Here is a 24,911-nt window from a genome sequence, read left to right as displayed (position 1 = left end):
CTTTTGCACTATCACAACGACTTACAGGCTCCACAAGGGGAAAAGTCATTTATCTAAAAATGGTTAGATAAATAAATGTTCCTCTTAGAAGAGGAGCCAGCGGTTTGGAGTTACTCCGTTATCTTTATTTCAGTTATTCACTGTCTTCTCACTTTCTGACACTTCCTTCCCATCTATTTGTCCCAAGTAAGATTTTAAGCTGCTTAGGATACCTTTCAGGCTCTGCAGCTCTCCCCCAGTCGCTGCCATTGTGGCTAATCCTGTAGGAGTTTCTTACTCATGTTTTGGCTCTGCTTAGATTAAAAAAATGTCAATAGCTCTCTAGAAATGGCTTACACAGCATGAGATCTAGTTTACAAGATCCTGAAGCAGGAAGTAGGTTATTGGAGATTAAGAGACAAGTTCTCACTTATCAAAGTCACATCATCATTCCGGTTAGAAGGGACCTCCGGGGATCTCTCATCCAACCTTCTGCTGTTTGGTCCCTCTGAGCCCTCTTTTCCCCAGTCTATGTAGGCCCTGTTGCCTCGGCCTCTCCTCAAAGGGCAGGCGCTCCGGCCCCTGGCCTGCTTGGTGGCTCTCTGCTGGACTTGCTCATCGCTCTTAATGGGAGGCGCAGAACAGACGTGCTGTTCCACACGCGGTCTCACAAGGCAGGTAAGCCTTGCTATTTATACGCTGCTTTTTGCGTTACACCACCAGAAAAATCTGAGCTTCATCTCTTCCTCAGTCACCAGCAACAACAGAAGCATCACTTACAATGAACAAAAAGAATTTTATTGGAACGTATACACACAGGGATAACAGAGGTATCTGAGTAATCAAATATGGAATGTTTAAGAAAGTTAAAATAAATAAGGATACCAAGTTTTGCCAGTGCTAGGTCCAGCACCAATATAAGTAAATGCCCTCCGAACAAGTCTGACTCTGACGGGACCATCCCTGCAGAGCCTGTAAAGATTCCTACCACCAGAAAGTGGCCAATAATTTTGGAATACAAAGAGTCACAATAGTGCTTTCTACTGATGTGCATTCACACTCTTTATTCACTACTTTCCTCTCTTATTTCTTTAATAATATCTATTAAATTCTGAAGTCCAAAAACATAACCCGTGTCTTGGCCCTCATGCACCACGCTATCTTCTCCATAGTACTTGCAGGTTGTGTGGGCAAAGTCTATCATACGGACATCAACAGTACTAGCAGTTGGTTTGTAGGCATATGCTCCCGCTGATTCATCTGAAGACTCCTCTGAAAGGTCCTCTAAGTCCTCCGGGTCTGAGTCGACAGCAACTTCCTGCCTTTCCTTTCCATCATAAATGATCAGCAAGGAGCTCGAATAGAAGCGGTAAGACTCCTGTTTCTCTAGGACAGACTTGAGTTCAGTCAGTTTTTTAATAACAGATTCAAAGAGTTCCCTGCGCAGGTATTTGCCGTTATGAAAGAACTGGTAAAGTGCTTCTTTAAATCCTTGGACTGAGAGTTTTCTTCCGTGGTATTTATTCATGAACATGAGCTGGCCAGTGCCTGCCTGGTAGACCTGCACATACAAACACACACAAGATGAGAGAAAGAGAATAGTTAAAATTGTTGGTAATACTGACTCAAAGCCTTGAAGGAGAAAAAAAAAAAAAGACATGCTACAGAAAGCTTTTACAAGATGACGTACTACTCTCTTCAATTACTCTTGCACAGTTACAGAAACTGCTAACAACAACAGATCCAGCAGTGCCTATGGAACTCAGAGGCACAGAAGAAATGGAAAATTCCTTCAGTTTGGATTTGAGCTTTTCCACCAGGAATGTAAGAATCGGGAGTTTAAGTGAGATTAGGAAAGCTGCAGCCAAGATCTCCAAAGTCAAGCTACAATTTGTACCACAGCCACTCATTCAGCTCATTATCTGCCTCTGCTCACAGGTGTACCAGTTGATTCCCAGAATGCTGAGCTCTAAGTGACAGCAAACACTCCTATATAAAACTAAGGTGTGCCCCATAATCCTCTGTATTTAAAGAAGTGAGAGGTGCTCCTGCAGGAAGATTCCTTCCTATAGGAGAGTAGTCTACACACCGCACAGCTTGATAATGCCTAGACATCTGGGTCAAGTAAGGATTGCAAGTGCCTCCAAAGTTCCTCCTTGTTTTCCAGCACAGGTCTATACTGGAAGGTGAACAATGAGCAGGCCCTGCTCAAATCCCAGCACACTGTGGTTGGAAATGCAGCTCCCACACTTCCATTTCTGCCTTGTGCTTTTCTCTGAAGTTAAACAGTGAGCTGAACACCAAACATGCCAATAGTCATGCTGTGGAACAAGTCCTAGCAAACACTGCTGGCATTCCTGGAATCTACTGGATGGGAAGAGAGAGGCTTCAGAAAAGCCTCAAATACAAACAAGTTGTTTCCCATTTGTCACTCTAGGAATACAGAAACAAGTAAACAAAAAACTCAGGTGAAAGTCCACGCAACTCTATCTCCTTATTTGACCACGAGTCTTATCACATTTACCAAACCACTTCTTGTCTGCACTTTGCAACAAGTTTACTTTAAGCAGCGAAAGATCTGTGGCTTTTCAAAGCCGACAAGACAGAACTGATTGCTTCTTAATATTCTGGCAAATTTCCACATGCTTTATTCAAAATGCATGCACTGGCAGGCCCTCCTTTCAACTGTTTCCTACGCTATCCTGAAATGTTAATCGAATCAGTAATTTTACTACAGTTTTGAATTGCTATTGTGCAGGAGACTGGTTTTGTGCTCAGAGAACACTCACCGATGTGGAGCGCATCCTACAGATGCTGCCTCCTTCAACTGATAAGTGATACTCAAAAGCCTCATCCCCCTCACTGAAGGAAATGAAGCTGGTGAAGGGTCTGGAGAACAAGTCTTATGAGGAGCGGCTGAGGGAACTGGGGTTGTTTAGCCTGGAGAAAAGGAGGCTGAGGGGAGACCTCATCGCTCTCCACAACTACCTGAAAGGAGGTTGTAGTGAGGTGGGTGTCGGTCTCTTCTCCCAAGTAACAAGTGATAGGACAAGAGGAAACAGCCTCAAGTTGTGCCAGAGGAGGTTTAGATTGGATATTAGGAAAAATCCCTTCACTGAAAGGGTTATCAAGCATTGGAACAGGCTGCCCAGGGAAGTGGTTGAGTCACCATCCCTGGAGGTATTTAAAAGACATGTAGATGTGGTGCTTAGGGACATGGTTTAGTGGTGGACTTGGCAGCGCTAGATTAACAGTTGGACTTCATGATCTTAAAGGTTCTTTCCAACCTAAATGATTCTATGATCTCAAGGATAGCAACACATGGGATGACTACATAAGCCAAAAACCCTACTAACAGAAATGGGTGCAAGTCTGTTGCCCTACACATAATTAGTTTTCCTCTCACCTGCATGCCACAAACTCGGACTCCAATAACAGCTGATGTACTCTGCTGGCACTTGCGAATCTGATTAGCCTTCTTCTCTTCTGACGCATCATCTCCATGCTGTCGGGTTCCCATCTTAAGGTCCAACACACATGGTACTTCGTATCGAGACGTTAGGTTTTCCAGCAAAATGAATTCTGATTAGTTAAGGAACAATCCTCACGATGAGGAATACAGGTTTCAAAACCATTACCACAAATTTTATAGCTACAGTCTTAACTTTAAGCATACCCAAAACATGCCCAGTATATAGCAGTCTATCAAAAAAAATCACAGTTACATAAACTTGGCATAAAGCAGAGCGGGTATTTAATTCCGGTTTCACTGGTCTCTAGAGAAGACAGGTGAATTTCCACATTAAGTGGAAGAAAAAAGTAACCGGGGTCATACAGAAATATACTGCGGCACCTGAGGCACAGACTTGGATTTATGAAGTATTTCCTGCCTAGCAAGAGACATTTTCTTGTGGGAAATAAAGATTTTGTGTGCTTCAGTTACCATTCAAAAACAGTGAAGCACTTTCACACCACCTCTGAAACAGAGAACTTACAAAGCATTTCAGAACATCTGTAGTAATACTATTCCAGAGATATCACACACTTCTACTTAGATAATGTAATAGTCCTCTACAGTGAAACAGTGAGGATACCAGCCATGAAATGCTTTCTATCGTTTTCAACAGTTTACTACTCAGAGATGTTCTAGTCATCCATTCACCGAAACTCCTCACACATGAAGAATTTGTTTACCTAAGTATATAGACATTAATATTTTTGTGGGACGGATCAGTTGCATCCAAGCCTGCATACAGCAAGATCTTTTTTCCACAGAATGCACAGCGTGGAGATGTTTGCCTACAATTCCAGAGCACAAAAACTGTGTGCTTCAGCTTTCATGGATTTGGTCACTGTTTTTGTGTTTCTCATGCTCCAATCCTATGTGACAGTTTATATTCAGCTTTTCTTTATCAAAAAGGCTCACTAAAAAGAGACTACTAGAAGCAGCCAACTCCAGGTATTGGAATACCCTCTGTATTTAAGGCAAGATTAAGAAGTTGCTGAAAAGGGAAAGATGATGCTAGTTTTTACAATCGCCAATACCAAAACAGTAACAAAAAGTGACAGAACTCTTCTCCTTTGAAAGCTTACAGTAGTAGACTGGTTTTGTGGAAAATCCCAAACACAGTATGCTGTAAAACCTTTCCACTATCTAATTCACAACTTGTAGATTTGAATTAAGTTATCTGAACTTCCTAGCCTAGCTACGTTATTACATCCTGGAAAAGCCCGTGTTCTGAAAATTGCTGGCAATCCCTTCAAAGTCACCAAGTAAATCATGGCTTCAGAGAGTCTCTCTGGATTGCAACTAAGCCTGCGCTGTACTTTTATCTGACATGTTCAAGAAATAAAAAGCAGAGCCCTACTCATTCCATTGTTATGAGGTATTTTCAGGAAAGGATACTGTATTGATTCCGGTGTTTTGCATTTTCCTTCATCCGCTGTAACTGCTGCTGGTGACATTTCATGCTCCAAGGATTATGGTGTTTGAACTGTGAACTGACGTTTCCTTTTTTCTCTACAGTATAATACAAGACTTCAGATTTCTTCAGCCACTCAAATTCTTCCTCCAATTTGTGACTAGAAAACAGAACAAAGCAGCAAATTAGAGGTAAAGTAGAAAAATAAGCACTTTAAAGGGGTTCAGTGGATTTAACTTTACAAACTATTTTGTTCACCTTCACTAACAGCTAGCATAAGCTTTATTTTGCTTTCTGTACAACTGGACAAGTTGCCCATGAGTAATATTTCAACCTTTATAAAGCTACTTCCACATTAATATAAGTTAGCATATAGCCAAATATGTCACCAAACACGTAGTAATTCTGTTTATATATTCTTTACCTGTGTGAATTACTTCCATAGAAGTAATGCAAGAAGTAGCAATATACTTTAAGATTTATCCTTTGCTAAGGTCACTATTTTTAGCACAATATATCACAGCTCACAGTTTAGAGTGGGCACAATTAATATAAATGAATGAGGGGAAAAAATGTCACTAACAGGGATAAAGCAGGATTCCTACAAAAGTATGCCATATATAGTAACACAAATATTGTTTTGTTTTCATACAACTATTGTGCTTTTGCAGGTGTTTTTTCTTTTTTGTGGAAGCTTCAAAAATAACATTGGAAAACCTTTTTCAATTGACCACAGCAAAAAAAAAAAAAAAAAGAAAAGATTCAACACACTACTGGGCTGAGGATATATCAGCTTCACTACCGAACCTGTCTGCACTGAAGAGGTCAGGAAAAACAAAAGAAACAAGAGAAGAAAGTGAAAGTTAAGAGTCCTGGAGAATTCTCTGGAATTCTGGAGACCAGATCCTAATTTGACAGCAAAAAATGTTATACTTCAACACTCTGCATTCCAGTTCCACCCTACCAAACTTACCTTTTCATTTTTTCCTCTTTCCTGTGCTGTCGGACCCATTCCTTAGATATCTTCTCATTTTCTAACAACACTGTCTTTTTGTTAGTCCATCGCAACAGCTTACTTTTGGGTTCACAGTCAGAATTATCTAAGTTTTCTAAGTTATCGTGGTCCCCATTTAATGGATATGCTATTAGACATAAGTTTCCATCTTCATCCTCTTCAAAGCTCACTGACACCACACCTGAAGAGAGAAGGGACAGAGACAGTTAAGAATTGCTGAAGTGACAAGCAAGCCTTTTAGAACACATGATTTTACACTAAGAATATAGCAACTTTTGTTTTTTTTCTCTTACCCTGGTCCTTAGTTTCTATCTTGCCACAGGCCAAACCTCATCTGCCAACCTAACAAATATCAAAAGACCTAGACAAAAATGACACCTCACAAAAGACAATTTATCATATTGACAAAACAATGATACAAAAGGTTCTTTTCTCTCTCTGATGCAGTCAAGTAAGAATCAAATAATAACAGGAGACAATTTCAATTAATAAAAGCTTTTATTAATTTAAAAAACCTGACTGGTCTGACCCTAAGCGAGATGTAAAACATTTGTTAACATCTTGCAGTGAAAAGTGACCTGCACAAAAAAAAAAACCACACCAAAAGCTTTAAGTTTTGCATGACAGCAAAGCAAAAAGCACTTATCCAAACAAGATTTGGTTAATAGATCCCCAGGGGAAAGGAAAGATTTGCAAGTAGAGCAAAACAAGGAAAATGTCACATTACAATAGAAACTAGTCCAAAAGTTTCCACTTAATCGCCACATTTAATTATACATTTTCTTCTCCTTTTTGGAATATATTTTATTGATACTGGTTATGCAGCAATCTTGTGAAATAAGTAACAAAAATGCAATACAAAACAAATCTGTTGTACAGAAACATGGTGAACCTTGAAAGCATTTTTTTTTTTCTTATCCTCCCCTCAATAGTCTCTAGAGCACTGCATTGCATTTTAAGAGTCTTAGTGGAGCACCCTGACAGAGGTGCGCTCAGTGCTACATTAGCAAGTTTCAATGGTTAATGAAGCCATAACAATTGTCTGAATTGTTTTTTTATTTTATTTTTCAGTCCTCTCTCTTTATTCTCATATCAATCAGTCTGCACAGTTCTTGCAGCTCATCACTAGGCCAGAGGGGAGAGGTCTCGGCGAGAGATTGGCACTTCTGAGCTGGACAGACGGCTCCGAGACCTACAGTAGCTGGGACAGGGAGCGCAGAAGCTCTGACTGACAGTCCTGATGCCACAAAGGAAAGGACAACAGGAAAAAAGGGGGGAGCCAGCTAGCAAATGGCCTTTGGCTGTATCCTGGAAAAAATAACAGAGACGGACCAAGTGAGGCCCCTTACCCCTAAATCCCTCCCCACACTCCCCAAAAAGCCATATACACTAGTACAATTGTTCTATTACATTTTGAGAAGTATCATTCAAAGATCACATTTTCTTTCAGTCCAACAGAACTTGTAATTAGACATGTCAAAAAGTCTCTGTAAGCATGCAGGGAGCATAACTTTGAAACACCTCCTCTGAAGTCTTCCACCAGTTTCACAAACAGTATGCAAAACTTCATCACCCTTATGGTTGTAAAATCAATGTGCTTCAAAAAGCAACTCCATTTAAAAAAGTGCTTCAGACATATTTATTCATCACCAGGCAGCAGTTGATGGAATAGTGAAGAGAAAGAAGAGTGTTTCTGTTAACTAGCACAATGCTTAGGAGAACTGGAATTTCCACTCCTACATAACATCTGACTCAGCCTCATCATGGCTACTTGATCCTTGCCTACCTAAATGCCATGAATTTTCACTTCCTTAATGGCAGAAACAACACTGCAAATATTCAACAAGACACCTTGCTGACATGTATTTATTGTGATCAAAATGAGAGTCAAGAGGAGAAATCCAAAATCAAAAGAGACCACAACTAAGCTTACACAAAACACTGTTAACAAATCTTACCAAATCCCTGTAAACAAACATTAAACAAGTGGCAAAAAAAAAAAACTTAGAAATGCACAAAAAAAAAGCAGCAGAGAATTACTGAAAACATTCACAAGCTGTTAGCTACTTACCTGTGCCTAAGGGAGATATATGGGCTATCACCAGCAGAGCTGCTCTACTCTAATGCTGTTAGTCAGCCCAAACACCAACTTGGCAAGCATTTCCACCCTGCATCTCCACAGCCTGCCTCAGACAACATCAAAATACATGAAAAGAAAACCCTAAAATCTCTTCCACACAGAAGAGATTTCAGAGATAACAGAGAGCACAGCACGCTTGTATTTACAGAAAGAAAAAGCCCAACCCGATCCTAAGACATGGTAACTTACCCTCATATTGTGGAGTGAATTTACGCATTTCTGTTGGGAGAGTCTCATAGAACTGGTGTTCCCTCTGAATAAGGGGTTTACAGATGGTTTTGTCATTAAACCGGAGGACACAGGAGTGTCCTCCAACCTGGTGGACAAAAGGCTCGAGCAGGACTCCCTTGGAATAGTGCTCCACTTCCATAGCTCCAAATGCTGGGCTCATCCTTGTAGCGCATTAGATAGGAGAAGGCGACAGTAGTGAAGGCAGTTCAGAGCCGGAAGCCTCCGAGACCTGAAGGTGTTTATTCCGATTCAAAAGTCTGTTAAAGCAAACACAAGAGAGCGCCGGGCCGTCAGTCTCCCCGCACGCTGAGGCCTGGGTAAGCAAGGCTGAGAGCCGCTGCCGCGCGGTGCCGCTAGCAAAGCCGGCCGGGAAGGCTCCTCCGCGCCGCGGGGAGGGGAGCGGAGCGGAGCGGGGCGCCGCTCGCTTTACGGAGGCGGCCGACTGCGAACCTGCCCGCGGCGCAGCCAGGCAGGCACGCCGCGGCCCCGCCCCTCAGCGCGCCGCAACCAATGGGAGCCCCGCGGGGCGCTCGCCCCGCCCCGCCCGGCCGCGCATGCGTCATCGGCGGCGCTGGCCAGAGGGCGAGCTGCGGCTAAAACTGCCGGAGCTTGCTTTTTTTTTTAATTAAAAAACATTGACGGTAAATCCTGGCGAGTCCTATTTCAAGTGACGCCTAACGCCCTCCAGCGTCCGTTCACAGAGCCAGACGCATCAGCGTTCCCAGCAATCCCTCCCTCCCCCGCGCTAAAGGTTAACAGCGCACATCCCAGGCCAGCCAGAGAAGTTCGTAATTAAAACCAAGTTTACAATTCCTCCCTTCCAGACAATGACAGCAATCACAGAAACCTGCCGAGGTCCAGGCTGGACACTTATTTCACCGGTTTACTCACAACAACATGTCAGATATTTAAAATATTACAGATGCTAACTTTTCAGACTAAAAACGTAGTGCTAGTATGTTCATTTCCAAGAACTTATTTTTTGCGTAAATACAGCAGAAGGCAGAGTGTTTTGTGCTGTCTGCATCCAAAGGATCTGCTACCGTACCCCTGTGACCACACACTGCTCTGTTCTGGCCAGCCTCCAGTTTCATGCAACTTGCACTTCAATACACAATGAAAGGAGCAAAGCTAAAAAACAAAACACGACTGTCTTGGTCTCTACCTTCCAGTAAATTTTTAAGTCAAGTTGCTCTAATTTTAGATCCCAGCATTAATGATTAACTTTTCTCAGCTAAAAACCACCTCGCACTTATTTTGTCTGAAGATCATTACATGAACAATAATGCACTTAATTCAAAGAGACTACAAAGTGTTCTAGGTCACAGGTCTATTTTTATTTGTCCTCCTTAGATATTTAACAGCTTTACATTTACTGGAAAAGCAGAGACCTGCGGGCTTAAACCAGTGGCGCTAACAGCCCTGTACGTAAGGGCATTAATTGAATTAAACTAAACTGCTTAAAGAAAGAACAGATCACTCAGTTGAACTCCAGCCCCTGGAATGTTTACCTGCACCTAAGGGTAACAGGTCAACAGAGTTTCACTCACTACACACCAGTTAGCCGCCCCCCCCCCCCCCCCCCCTTCTTTCAGGAGCCTTATTTGACAGAAAGTTACCAGCTTTTTTTTAAAAAAAAAAACCAAATTATTTAATACAGAAAACAAAACTCAGGCCACCTCTGTGAGAGTATGTAAAATGTAATCTGGAATAGTATTTCCCAGAAACAATACTCTCTTCTGATCTCTATTTATATTTTAAGATAAGAGCAAAATCAGTAAACTTTCCATCTCTATTTGTACTACTTTTAATTTCCTAGTATATTTTTTATAATGCAGCTACAGCACCCCCAGAGAAGTTTCTCATCTACCTCAACATCAACAACTTGACAACTTAGAGACACGCAAGCAAAAACCTCTCAGTTCCACCCTGGATATAAGCCATTTCCAAAAACCTATTTAACTACAACCAAGCTGAGCCATACTGTGGTGCCCCGACAGCGTGGAAAGCCGTGTACCCTGGCCTGACCTCAAATACCAGGCGGTCCAAGCCCTGTCCACAGCTGCCGCAGTCAGAAGGTGGCACTGCTAGTGCTTTGGAGTCACAAGATTTGCACCATGCCTCCCCACAGTACCACCCACTCCATGCAGGGCCACACTGCTCCTCGTTAGACTCGACTGTAAGTTGGCTTGCCAGATGCGTAACATACTTCAAGCTTTCACCAAACACACACTTTGCAAGCCACATCAGTTCCTGATCACAGCTCTGACTGAGAGTTGCTTCCATTTTCTTTAAGCATCAGTTTGTGTTTGTATAACGCACCAACGATTTTACAAGTCTCAAGAGTTTTCATCAGGATTTCCTAGAGCCAACAATGCCTCCAGTCTTCTGGAATTTCCCAGGGAAAGCCAGAAGAGTGCTGGCTTTCACTGGGAGGCACAGTTACATATGTACAAGATCCTGTGGTGACAGGGCTTTACACTGGCACAGCCACTTTTAATAGCATCACAGTACAACAGCATTACAAGAGCCACTCTTTCCAAGACAGAACTACCACTCTGTGGCAGCCTTCCTACTTACCCCTGATGTAGACACATTGATTGGCAGCTGCAGTGATTCAAACTGAGAAAGTACCTTGCAACAACCCTTAACTTCAAACACCTAGTTAGTCCTACTGCATCAGATCTGCATTGGGAGTTAAGCCTTGTAGATGTTTACGCTATAGAAATGACTCTTTCGCAAAAAGCACCTCCAACACAGACAATGTACAACACCTTGTTTACCCAACACATCTTCAGGGAGCTCATTAGTAGCAGCTCAACTTGTTTGCTTTCATATATACCCAAGTGGCCTGGACAATACTTGCACATGGTGCACCACATTCACTCGGCAATGGAATTGCCAAGCACAGGACTGGACAGGACTACTCATGCTATTTTACCATTTCCTGAAAAAGTAAGATCTGGCAGCACATCACACAGTGTAACTTCCCATTCAAGGGATAACAAAGCAAGTTTTTTATAGCTCTGATATTATAAAAATATCAGTTATGAAATATTTAGGCAGGGTTTGTTTGGGTTTTTTTTGAGAGAGAGATGTTAGAAACATCTATACATAGTCAAACACAGTGTACCCAGTCTGCATGACCACAAGGCAAATGTGAATCTACCAGAGGAAAAGGGGGAAACTCATGCAAGTAAAGATGAATTTACTCTGCCTGTATTAGTAAGCTCTCCTTCTGTTTTTATCTTCCAAAACCACAGTGCAACTCCTATGTGTTCTGTTTCTACTATGAGATTTTTGTAGTATGTGCCCCTGCTGAAAAAGCTGTATTGATACAGCTATGCAGTGTAAAACTGTGTGCAAGAGGACTGCTGAACAGTGTCAGCAAGGAGTTCCTTGCTATATAGCCTTTAACCAAGCTCCTTATTTGTGCAAAGCAATTTACTGCCCTCTTACAAACCTATAATGCATATGATTTGAACAGAGCAACAGTGCTCAAGAAGGCAGCAGCAAGCCTGCACAATCTTGTCAATAATTTAGATTTTAAATAAATCCAGAGGTTTTAGTTTGCACTTTGAACAATTAATATATTTTAGCCTTTCAAGGTAAGAAGCACTGTTTACCTAATAAATTCAGTTTGTTTTCATCCAATGAAGTTCTTCCCACTTGCAAAAAAAATTTTGAGTAAGATCTTAAGCTTTTTTCTGCTGCATGCTTTAACATTACCACTACAATCAATCAGGATTTTTGTCATTTTGGCTCTACTTAATATTGGGAATCTTGCCACTCAGATTAACAACAGGACCTGGAGCACAATTGCAATGCCCATCAGAAATGCTTTGCACTGTTTCATTTATAAATACCTTACTTCCATAAACAACCTCACAAATATGTCAAACTGGTTCGACTTCGTTAGAAATAAAAACTTTAACCTAAGACCAATAGCTTCAAGTGGCATTGATGTCGAGCAGCATAAGCACAATACAGTTATTTACTGCCTTTCCTCTGATTCTACACCCAGTTTGTTTTCAACGATCTTTGGGCATGAAAGAGCACAGAACAGCTGGTTTTAGGCAGTTTTCCCAGATACCAAACGCAGGCTCAGTGTACCCTGCCCTTTCCCTCCTACGTGCTTTTAAGTGCCTTCGGTTAAGATCTTTTGTTCAAAGGACACATCAGCAAAAAAAAGCAGATGTATTATTCCTTCACATATCAAGCATTTTAAGAGAAAAATCTGACATAACTTGAAGGAAGCAAATAAAAATTTGTCTAGACACAATAACAATAGCTTGAGCCATGTCATTCTTACAGTAAGCAGCAAAGATGTTTAAAACCCAAATCTGTAAGACAGAAGTGACATGTACAGACATCTTATTCTCATTCACGTGTGACAATGACCATCGAAAGAATACCGCAATGAACTCATGTTTTCAGACTTAATATTAATCTCAGGTGACAGCATTCTTTGGAAGGTATTTCATGTCATTACAGATTATCAACTTAGTCCCATACGTAACTGCATTAACAAGCACATCCTCTGGAGAGCACAGCTCTCAATTAAGCAGCAGCTGCTTCCTTCATAGCAATCTCAAAAACACCACCTCTTTCCAAAACTTTGTAACAGCAGAATTACTGATGCAGAGCTGCCCACCTAAGCAATCTATTAAAATTGGGTTCTCTCAAGTACAGACTTTTGACTTTGGGGGGTCAATATCTGCAGCTCCAAATAGCCATAAATCAGCTTTACAGTGACAGAAATAGCAAGGCAGCAAAGCTTTCTGCCTATCCTTTTCTCACTTCACTGGGTAGTGCAAAGGGGAAGCTGACAGGGTAGCTACCTGCAGAGCAGAGCTGCTGCAGGACACTATAATCCCGTTGAACCAGACATAGCTAAGCCCCTTCCCGATGTTCCAAGGAAACAGAGGTATGGTACAGCCAGACAAAAGGAGAAGAAAAAAGTATCAGTGACCCATTAGAGAAGCCAAACAGAAAGCTGCTTCAACCCAAAGAATACTCAGGAAGAAATGAATACCAGCTGAGAAAGGACATAGGAACATGCAAATATCAATGTGAAAGTGTATAGTATGTTTGTGAGAGCCCACCACCTGTTTTGTGCACAAAATTGAAAAGGTACTTCAGGTCTGAGTTGACAGGTCATTACAATGCTCAAAGAGAATGACCCCTCATGACTGAAGCAGAATAAACACACTTTAAGAACCTACAATACACCTATCAAGCTGGAATAGTTACAGGAATTTTACAAGTCCTTACGTGACCAAACTACCTGTTCCATTACTAGTATTCTGTTACTTTACAAATAGCAAGGTACATTCCTTGAATGAAAGAACACAAAATACAAAGCAGAGGATGCAACATCAGAATATTAAAAACATTAGATACGTTAAACATGCTCAGGCTCAAAGTTCTTGCACAACTTGTGATTCATTCTGATGAAAACCAATGCCATTCCTCTACACATAACACTATTTTATTAGCAAATTTGCCCAGTCTAACATTGGTAAGGGATTGCTTCTAACATTCACTTTAGTTGCTGCTTGGCTTATAAATTGAAGTTACTCTGGTGTGTTCTGCTCCAGAAGTTCTTAAGACTAGAATGGAGATACTCAAATTCTCTAGTGTCCAGTCAGCTGCCTTAAAACGGTATCAGAAATACAAAATTACATTTTAAAGATTAACTGCATATAGATTAGGAAGCAAACCCTGTACAATAGATGTTTTTCATTCTTAACAGAAAAAAGATCTCTGCATTCATTTACCACAACTGTTTTAATAAATTCCTAACTTTGAGGATGCATTATACCTCTAAATATAATGCAAGTCCCATGCTAGGATACTTTTGAAGCCTTTTGTAACTTCAATAGTAACAATATAACTAAGTTTAAGCAATAAAAGCTATGGTTTCTAGCTTTTTAACTCATTAAGGTAGAAATGCAGAGCCCACATAATAATGTGCTCATATGAATCCTATGGTTTTGGAAAAAGCCTTAAAAGCTGTCTTAAAATCTGCATGATTACAGGAAGCAAACACTTATTCTGATAACTAATTTTAAGGAAAAAGTTTATCTTCAGTACAAGAGTGCATTGACAAAAAACCTGTCCGCTAAACTACAAGTAATGCAAATTTAATACAGCAGACTTAATAGCTTTCAACATTCTGTGGGAAAGAGGGGCAGCACCACAGCATCAAGGGGGAGGGGAGACATCACACAGGTGACCATATTGCTTTTTAGCTGTCTCATTTTCTGTTTTCCCTAAATGCAAGAAGAAAATACAACACAAGGCAGCAGCATGCTGTAGGTCTTTGCAACATTCACAAACAAATTTGGCTAGTGTCTGGAAATACCCAGACCCATAAGGTATTTCAGAAAACTACTCCATTGAGCTTACTTTAAAAGAAAGACTAGAGTGAAAAAAAAACAATCTTTTTTTTCATTAAGTATAACTTTAAACCAAGTGGTTGTGACAGCAAAAAAAAAAAAAGGAGAATGCTGAGCTGTAAGTTTCTACACAAGTCAAGGTTATTTAAGCTCTTCTGCAGCAAACCAATCAATGTAACAATCATTAAGTTATCACCACATGACTTGTACTCAGAGATGAGTAAGCATGAAGTTTTGTAAAAATACTCAGCAGGAATAGTTACAAATCCAAGAGTAAAGTATCAACTCCTCCACACCTACATATTGAGACTACATGTGCATTCCCTTTCCAAGCAGAAATACTTTTGCTATAGCCTTCACTGGTAAATCACGAGGGTGATGGGAGTGTCAGGCACTGTAGTGATGAGTCTATCATAACCACCTACAGATACAGAAAGCCAAAAAAGAGCAAATTCTTCTTGTTGAATATAGGGTGCTTGGGCTAGACCAATAAAAGAAACCATCTGCTTGTTAAAAGTGCTGATACGAAGTAGTATTTTTTTTTTAATCTGTCTTTATTAAATGGCTGCTAATGGCAGCAACACGTTGCTGTAGTTTGGAAAAATGAAACAACTTCTCCAGATAAAAGAAAAAAAATCCTCAAATTAATTTACCTAATCACACAAAACAGACTGAATCTAGGAACCCAAAATTATACATGAACTCATGCACAAAGTTTCTACAAAACATATTTGCAAAACCCTTTGGGAAAGTGACAGAGCTAACTGGATAGCAGTCTTGGCCCATCAGGGTAGAAAGCTAATCCTGTTTTTAACATTAGACTATGAACAAAGGATTGCCACCAAGAAAGAATGCATGCCTATTATCAGGCGGAAAGTATCTGTTCAATAAATTAAAGCAGCAGCCCTTGCCCTTCTCCATACCAATTAAAGGAACTCAAGTTGTATCAAGTTGTATACATTTTTCCTGCTGTATTATTGGAGGAATTTAACAATAAAATTGAGTAACACCCACTGGCATTAGATTTTAAGAAAATTCTATGCTCTGTGCCAGAGCTCATCTATCACTGGCACATGACAAGCCAAACACAGCTGAAATAGTATTTAGGTTTTTTTAAAAAATGTTCCAACTTTTTTTTTATAAGCATTTAACAGTTAACATATCTCCAAGAAACCTAAATAATTAAAAAAAACCTCTAGGCAGTTTAAAACTACAGTGCAGAAAAACATCCTGAAATGCCCTAGGTTCTTCTGAGGACCTCAGGTCAGGTATGTCACACCTAAAGGTACTACTCCTCTAGATCTTTCTTCCCCTCCGCTGAAAGCAAAGGGAGGACAGTCCAACATTGGCTACAATGGCAAAGGACTCCCAAGTCTCCTACAGTCAAGATCTTGCTCTGCTATGAACTTCTCAAGAGTGTAAGCCAGCACCCCTTGTAGAGATCACTTCTTGTAAAGAGGGAATCAGGACTATCCAGTAGGAATTTTGTCTATAATATAGAAATGAAAGACAATGCATTCAGATGCTGACAAATGTATAGAAATGTGTACTTTTTCAGCACAAAACTTTTTTTTTAAAGTAGCAACATTTTTATGCTATCTCCTTTTACTCTCTAAACATGGAGTTCTAGTTTTGTCTTCCCTTAAGTATAACCCAAACACAGCAGTAGTTACTATGAGAAATAAACACTGCCACACAGGTTAAGACATGCATTTACACCTGTAAATTTAACACCACAGCTGCAGAGCCACCTCTTGTAGCAAATTATCAGAAAGACTTGAATACAACTTGAACAGATGAAACTAAGAATTATGGAACATTGATATATCTAAGCATAACATATTAAGGGAGCAAACTATAAACAAAAATCTGAAGTTGCATAATGTTCTATTATGGTTCTTCATGCACAATCATTATCCCCATCTTCCTTAAACCAGCTCTACATTACTAGGAGAAACCCAGTTCCCCAATCCTTATCTTGGAAAGCAAGGCAGTAACCAAGGTGGTCTCCAAGAGATTCTAGCTTTTCCTTAGCAGAATCATGCACATAACCCACTCAGCTGCAATTTCTTAAACCTCAATGAGGAGGTTATGTGCTCAGTACAACTAATATTTCAACATCCCCCAAAAGCAACAGCTTTCAGCTTTCCCCTACACCATTTATAATCTGTAAACTTAACAACTACTACATACACAAAGCTCTGGAGAAATGCCAGAGTTTTACCTCTCAAATAAAGCTATTTTATCTCCCTAGAACTAAAATAAAGCCAAGTTACAGGTTACTAAGCATATTCAGCCAGAAAAGAGCATGCAGTTCTGACCCATGCAGTTTTTCCAGGGATTGTGTAATTTAAGAACGAGCCTCTTTTCCAAGTAAAAATGCCATGGAAACTAAGAAACCTGAACCACCAAAACTAAGCTACTTAAACTTCCTATTTAGAAACTGATCCATCTTAAAACAGTATTCTGGCACCAGCAGCTAAAAACACCAGTTGCTATAAAAAGACAATACTGCCCTTTGTCATGGAGAAACCAAAATATCATTCAGCCTTTAATCTTCTGAAAATATGACAGCAAGAGCTAAATTGTGTGGATTACACACATGAAAGTGTTATTCAAGACACCAAAAACCCCAGAAATTCCAGCATTAAGATTAAAATAAATCCAAGGCTATGCCTTTCTCATTACCATGAATTTAGCAGTCTGGGAACTGTATTTCTAGCCACTCAATAAAAGAACATGGTATCTCTGTGACTGGCCCTTGAGTTGTGACCAATTTGCCATATATGAGAAGTTGCTCAAAAGGACAACTGTCAAGTCATGTTCAAAGGTCACATTCATTTAACTACACAAAGATTTCTTCTGACCGTATTCCTTTCAGAAATCCCAATCCCTAATACTTTTTAAACCATAAGCACTAGCAGCCCACAGGACAAGATTGTTAAATTAAGCTTAGATGCCCAAATCCTACAATCCAGTCTAACTCCTTGAGCAAAAATTTCCAGAGGAGCACAAAGCAAAGATCATCTATAAACTATTACAGGAAGAATGGTGCCCAAAATGCACAGTAACCTATTTCATGCATCTCATTTACATGTATATTCATCTATACCATCAACATACTTCAAATGAAGAAGCTTAGTCCCTTTTTGTATAAGCTGGTCAAAAAGTAGCCCAGAAGGAGATAGACTTGAAATGCCCATCCACATTTTTAACTATAATTCTTCAAGTGTAGGTTCCGAGACTTTACTTCTGATGATCATGATAGATGGAGTTTTTGCTCCAGAACAGCTCAAGTTCATGAGATGTATTTAACACTTTTTAAATTGTATTTATGTTTCAAAACATTTCAAACCACTGAAAACTCATCTCAAATCAGGTAACACAACCCAGACTTGCATCTTAAAGGGAAGAGTTTATATGATTCAGTGACCTCTACACACTCTTTCCCTAAACAGAGTTATGAAAATAACTGGGTTCTAAGACCTTGAACATATAGCTCCTACCAGGATGACTGAGCAATTATAGAAGTTCAAACCCCAAAAATACAAAAGAATAATTTCACTGTGCTTCTTGCTAAACCGCAGTAGATTGGACGTGAGCAAGTAAGGACAGGAGAGGAGTCTTACAAGATAGACTCTGATGTGGCACAACAAAACCAAGGGGAAAGTCATGAATGTTTCGCCTGGTAAATGTAACTCATTTCAAGCACAGTTTCTCCCTAGTAAAAGGGACAAGGACCTTTTGTACAAGCACACCTGCACAGTACTTCAAAAATGCCTTTTTTTTTAATTATTCACATATTTCATGTTTCATCTTTCAGTGATCTCATAGTACACCATCTGGGGCCAATTACAGGCTCACCATAATAATCACTGCCAAAGAATTAATCCATTTTAATCTCAGTTTATATATTCAAACAGTACAAAACCACTTGAAAAAATCTTATCAATTTCAGTAATCTATAAAAGGAAGCTTTTGCAGGAGCTTGGCTGTATTGCTTTCATACCCCCACAGGCTGAAATACATTTAATGATGCAAAAGAGCCAGTTTTATTAGCCCAGGTAATGGGACACAACTACAGTAAATCTTACTTCCTTAAACACATCTGTTGCTTTACAGGCAATTTTTATAGCAGCCAGTGACTCTACAGCACAAGAAGCGAATGTGGTTTGCACAACTGTCTTCAAAGAGAAACCATCACTAACCAAAAAGGGAAGACTCAGGCAGGATGATTGCCAAAAACCCATTTTCTCTTCAAAAACCTGCAATATAGCACCACCATCCACACTGTGCTTGTGTTCCAATTCTGCACTTCTAAAAGACAGCATACTGTCAGAAAAAAAAAATTCAAGGAGAAGTCAAGCTTATGAAAGACCATTTTATTTTTTGGAAGCAAACTGTGCATAGTGATGTTAAATCATTATTTGTACTTTAAAACAAGAATTCACCATTCAGCATTTATGTTTAAGTACATGAAAGGTTTTGTTTCAACAGAACTGGGGACAGTCCTCCTCTCACCACCCAGCTCATTGCAGCTCCATCAGCATTTACTTCCTTTAGCCCTCATCCTTGAGACTACTTCTTCCCATGTATTCTGAAATCATTCTCCATAAACATTTTGTTCCCTCCCCATCTAGAACTATACCCTCAACTTTAATATTCACAGATGTCTCTTCAGAAAACTGACCGGTTATATTAAGCCAGATCCAAATTTTTTCATAAGTTAGCTTGAACAGATTCCCAGTTACAGTGCTAGTTATTTCAGTATGAGCACATCCACCCATCAAATTAACCTCATATCTTCAGTTAAATTGAATCAACCTTCTAAAAGAGCTAACACCTCAGACACATCAAGATATCTATCATGTCAGCAGCTTCACTCCTCACCTTTATAACAAATAACTACATTAATCTAATTGATGTCAATTTTAAAAAATCACTTGCCATCATATTCTCCCCATATATCCAAAATGTTCTTCTGGAAAAAGATATGAAAAAGGAAAAGAGCAAATGTTGAAAGGAAGAGGTCATCTTCAATAAGCATAAAACCAGGCAGCACCCACAATTCCTGATAAGGTTTCAGGCACTGTAGAAAATTTCTGCATCACAGCACTGCACAGCTAGTTGGGTACGCTCAAAGCCCTCTGTGCTTCAAGAAAATAAAATCAACATTTTTTCTGTGCTTATTCTAATACAGATTCTGGCATAAACCCCCCCAAACTCTTGCTTCTTCTAAGTGTGATTTTCTGAGGAAGATTAGCCTAAATAATTGTATCTTCTGTCCTTGAGCTTGTTCACTGTAAGTCTCAACAACCTGAGGCATCATTAACCAGTTTCAGCAAGTCATCCAAATTATTTTTTTTTTCAGTTCCTTCCAACTTTTTGGATGTAAACACAGCAGGACAGAAGACCGGGACAAAGAGAGGCAGTACAGCTGAAAGGCTACCGCGTGAATTCAGTACTTACCTTTTCTGTTTGGGTTATTAACTGGCTGACAAGCACATACACAGCTCCACACCAGCCACCACCTGTGTACTGTCTCTTGCCCAACCATTCATCATGGCACATGCACAGAGTTGGTCTTCATAAAGCAAGACTCTCAGTGGCCAAAACCATTTTATGAGCAAGCCTTTCTTTTTGCAGTAAAACAATGCAAAACTGGGCACTAACTGTTTCCAACTATCTCCAATAGACAATCTTCCATATGCACCAGCAACCCAGACACAGGGTCATCAGAGACTGCAGGTTAAATATCTGATAACCAGTAGAGTGAAAGAGTACTTTCTGTACCTATTAGGAAGATTATCATTACCTTATTCTAACACAGCCCATCTTTCTGAGACACAGTCAGGACTTCAAAGACTTAGTGCTACGCAAGTCGAGAAGTTGCAAAAGCTTTCAGTGATGATTTCAAGCTCCTAAACAGCTGATTAAACACAACCAATGTTAGACCTTCATTTGAACAAACAATTTTGTTTCCATTATGTCTGCAGTATTTCAGACTTTGCAGAAGGAGAAATTTCTAGCTATTTACAGCACATGATATTGTATCATACAGCTTTTTGAAAATTTATGAAAGGCCCAAAAATAATGTTCTAATGAGATATTTCTAACAAAAGCTATGGAAATGCACATCTGCAGTTATACCTTAAAACTCTAAAACGTAGCCTCTTAATATTTGAAAGCTATCCCTATATTGTTTCAAAAATACAATAACCTTGTGCAAGACAAAGCCAGATAAAAGAATTAGTGAGAGAGGAAAAATCCTCTCCCTGCAATGGAAAATTTTCATCTCTTCAAGCAAGGCACAGAGATGCTTAGCCGGACCTGTGTTGCCTGGAGACCAACTGCAGCTTCTTGCCAACAGGGACAAGCTAAGCATCAGCAAATTCAACAATTGATAAGTGGATGAACTGAATGAGAGGCAGCAAGTTTTTCCACACACCAGTATAAAAACCTGATAGGTTTCAGATAATGGTTCTAGCCTATGCTCACTAGACACATAAGAATTATCATGAATATAAAATATCAGCCTAATAAAGCTTCAAACTCCACAGCTTAGCTCTTACCCCCACACTTCTGGGTACAGCTAGTGCAGTAGACTGCATTCAAGTCAGAATTTTTAATTGCAACTCAATTTCTGTCCTTTCAATCTTTTGATGCAGTATCTGAACTTTTGGAATACGTTCCTACCCATTAAACAAGTTCTGTGTTTAAGTATTGGTGCAGAAATATTGAGGAAACCAATGAACTACATTAAAAAAGAAGCCGCTACACCTCGGCTTAGCGTTATAAACCACATCAAATCATGCTTCACTTCAAAACCCTGCCTTTGCCCCTAGCCTTTCCCACCCGAAGCACAGCTCCCCAGGCAGGACAGCATCAGAAGCGTTACCGAGGAGACACTTATTTTGCCTATTCTGGATCTGGAACTGCTCCCAAGCTCAGGCATACACCGACTTGGCTGCAGGAGCAGCACTCCTGACTTCCCAGAGAAACACCTCAGCTGTCTCCCGATTTCCAAACACCATCAGATGAGAATCATCAAAAGTAACTGATATTTAATACCAATTACTCCAGAATTCCCCCAGACCTTATCTAATTCAATTCACTAAAAGTATTCAGACAGTAAAGAATCAAAGACTTTTAAGAGTGACTATTTAATTTATCCCTTTAGATGCAATATCCTTGTGGAATTTCTGTCGCTAGTGAAGTAGGTTTTTCACCACCAACCTGACAGCATACACTTCCCTGCCTCCACCTATTCCTAAACCAAAAAGGCAGACATATGTGTCCCTAGCACACAGCTGACAGACTGAGGCACCCTTAGTTATGACAAGCTTTACACCCTTCCCCTACCCTTTAGAAGAAAAAAACATCCCCAAAATATCCTCTCACATTCCCCAGCTGATCAGAGAACAATTAAAGTACCACCATACCAGTGACCCAGCTAGAAGTCCATCCACTGACAGGCAGCAAACAGTTTCTTTCTTTAACATCTTTTCTCATCCTGTTTTTTCAAAACTGCATGCCTGACAAATCTGAAGTCTTCCTTGCAAGCAAATGGTAGGGAAAGAATTTTTGAGAGCACAAAGCCCAGCATTCATATGACTGACCACTATCCAGTTTTCCAGCTCCTTCCCAAGTTACCGTACCACATGGTTATGATGGCTCTGATCTACCTTCCCTCAAGAAGAAACAGCAACATAAAGCTTACATTACTTGTATGACCAAAGTACCACAGACAAGATAACAGATTATTACTTCAGAAAGGTATAAACAGCAAAGACAGAAAAGGTACGAAAATGGCTTTTCAATTAAATGAGTTAACATAAATTTATGAAAAGTTATCTGGCCAAGTTTAAGGTCTGAAATTTTTACAAACAAGTACATATGAATGGCTGTAATCCTTCCCTGAAATCCTTCCTGTAACCCTTAAACAGGATACACTTCTGAGCACTTAAGATTATTCTTTTTTGAAGAAATATTCCTGAATTCTGGCAGTTAAATCATTGGGTTCTTCCTTATTTAGTAATATACTTTAATCAAGAAAAGAATTATAACAACAAACTGGAAGATGCTAAACAGGCCAAATGTAAACAAATGAATCAGCCCATTTTTTGAATACACATATTTGTGTGTGGATGCATGTGTATATAAACCCAGTTTCCATTCCTCAATGTTATCATAAGTCCTGAAAATATGCAAATTAATTTCAACTTAAAGACAATTTTAAATTTTACAAATAGTTTTTATCTTATATAAGCAAAGTTATGAGCAAAGATGCCAATTCTTAGACGTTTAAAAGCCAAAATAATGCTGACCTTGTTATTCTCAAGTGTCAAATCTGAACTGCTCTACTCTCACGTTACTGTTACATGTTGAGTAATGACCAATAACACACCATCTGACTGAAAAGTGGTCAGACAAACTCACATTAGCTTTAGTGTTCCAGAACTAAATATTAAAGCAAAATTCTGATTACAATATTTGACACAGAACTGCCCCCTTAGATGTTTACGAGTCAAAAAAAGCATACAGGCACTGGCTGCATTTCTAAAACACCTGAGTATATGGGACACATATGGCACTGCGTCAAAAAAATAAAAAGACAGGCTAGAAGTAGAGAGCAATTAAATTCCAGTATATATCAGGAAAGATATCAGTGTCAAACACACATACTTTTCACAGTGGAATTAAGACCAAGGACCTATCTGGGTGTAACTACCAACGGGCTGTTATTCCATCAACAACGATAACATTTATTTTCTTAAGCAGTACGCCGATTTCCAAAGCCTCAACCGTGTTTTTGTTTAAGAGCCTGAGGGCCCCAAGCCACATAACAAGGTATTATAAATCTGTGATGCTCAAAACAGCCCGTAACAAGACAAACAGTGTTTCCGTTTTACACAGAAAAAGGGTATTCGTGAACAGCACGTCCAATTATGCAACACCTCCAAAGCACTCTTTTTTCATTTTGTAATATTACCGAGCATATGAAACAGTCGTCAAACCTGCAGCACGTCCATCACCCAGGCAAAACGGAAAACCAACGTCTTATGACTCAGACAGATGAGAACTGCTGAGTAACAGCAAGGGGCGACAACCAGCTCCGGGGTCACCCAGCCACGTAAGACCGCACAACTGCGGCCCCCCCCGGCGCTGAGCCAGGGCCGGCGCTGCCGAAAGCCGCCCGCCCCGGTAACCCCCACCGCCGCCCTGCAGAGCTCCGCGGGGGAAGGGCAAGGCTCGGCAGGAAGCGCGACACGGTGTGCGAACGGGGATGCTCCGTAAACATTGTTGTCCGCCCCCCCCCCCCCGCATCCCGGAGCAAACCCGCATCCCCCAGGAGTGATGCCAGGCCAGAGCCCTGCTCCCCCTCCCCCGGGGGGAAACCAGGGCAGTGCCCCCCCCTTCCCGCTGAGCCCGGGCAATGCCCCTCCCCCTGCCGCCGCCGCCACACGCCCGAAGCTGCCGCCGAGCATCCCCAGCGGGAAGCCGGGCAGCTGCCTCCCCCCGCCTCCGCCGGTCCGGACACCGACCTCCCGCGGCGGGCGGGGCTGGGGCCTGCAGAGGGAGGGCCCCGCCGCACCTCACACGCCAGCGGCAGCCCCCCGCCACCCCCTCAGAGCCGACCGCACGGGCGGAGGGGGAGCCGGCGGCGGGTTCGCCGAGAGCCCGCGGCGCCGAGCGGGCCGCCCGGCAGAGCCCGGGGGAGCGGCGGGACGCGCCCGTTACCTGATCTCAGGCCGGCGCCGGCGGCGGCTTCGCCTCTTTTGTTCCTCAGACGTCAAAATGGCGGCGCGGCGCGGGGCCGGCCCTCCCCCACCCCAGCACGCCCCGCCCTCCCGCCCGCCTCCCTATTGGCTCGGCCTGCACCGCCGCGCGCTGATTGGGCGGCTACCAGCGCCGCTGTTGCTAGGGGAGCCGGGCGGGCGGCAGGCGCGGGGCAGGGGCGCACCGGCGGGCTTGGGGCGGGCGGAGATGCCGCAGGCCCAGGCAGCGCTCGGACCCTCAGGGCCTCCCCGTCCTCACTCTGCAGCCCGGCCTGGCTGCGCACCCCTTCCACGGAAGCCACGGGGGGGTGGGGATGGCCGGCTTGCTCTGTAGAGTCCGGGCCTGGGAAGCAGGACCGCGGGGAGAAGCAGCCCCTCCGCGGCTCCCAGCCTCCGCGCGGGACCTGTCTCAGCTTTGCGAGGCAAACACGGGACGCGGCCTCC

At 41.5% G+C, this 24,911-nt stretch overlaps 1 protein-coding gene across 2 annotated transcripts; it reads right to left on the bottom strand.

The window, feature by feature from the left end:
- Positions 1 to 755: 755 nt before the first annotated feature.
- Positions 756 to 24,494, bottom strand: IP6K2 (inositol hexakisphosphate kinase 2). 2 transcript variants are annotated; one of them, XM_076346350.1, is made up of 6 exons: positions 24,430 to 24,494; positions 8,246 to 8,544; positions 5,875 to 6,097; positions 4,886 to 5,061; positions 3,386 to 3,561; positions 756 to 1,540 (listed from the first exon to the last, which is right to left on the bottom strand). In XM_076346350.1, the coding sequence occupies exons 2-6, from the start codon at positions 8,445 to 8,447 to the stop codon at positions 1,043 to 1,045; spliced, it is 1,275 nt and encodes a 424-aa protein (XP_076202465.1). In that variant the 5' UTR covers positions 8,448 to 8,544; positions 24,430 to 24,494; the 3' UTR covers positions 756 to 1,042. The 2 variants fall into 2 exon arrangements, with proteins under 2 accessions (XP_076202465.1, XP_076202466.1); XM_076346351.1 differs by lacking the exons at positions 756 to 1,540; positions 3,386 to 3,561; positions 4,886 to 5,061; positions 5,875 to 6,097 and adding an exon at positions 7,038 to 7,224.
- Positions 24,495 to 24,911: the final 417 nt, after the last annotated feature.

Source organism: Aptenodytes patagonicus, chromosome 8 (assembly GCF_965638725.1).
Source record: "Aptenodytes patagonicus chromosome 8, bAptPat1.pri.cur, whole genome shotgun sequence".
NCBI lineage: Eukaryota > Metazoa > Chordata > Aves > Sphenisciformes > Spheniscidae > Aptenodytes > Aptenodytes patagonicus.
The sequence above is the reverse complement of the archived record's forward strand: the minus strand, read 5'-3'. Positions and strand labels throughout refer to the sequence as shown.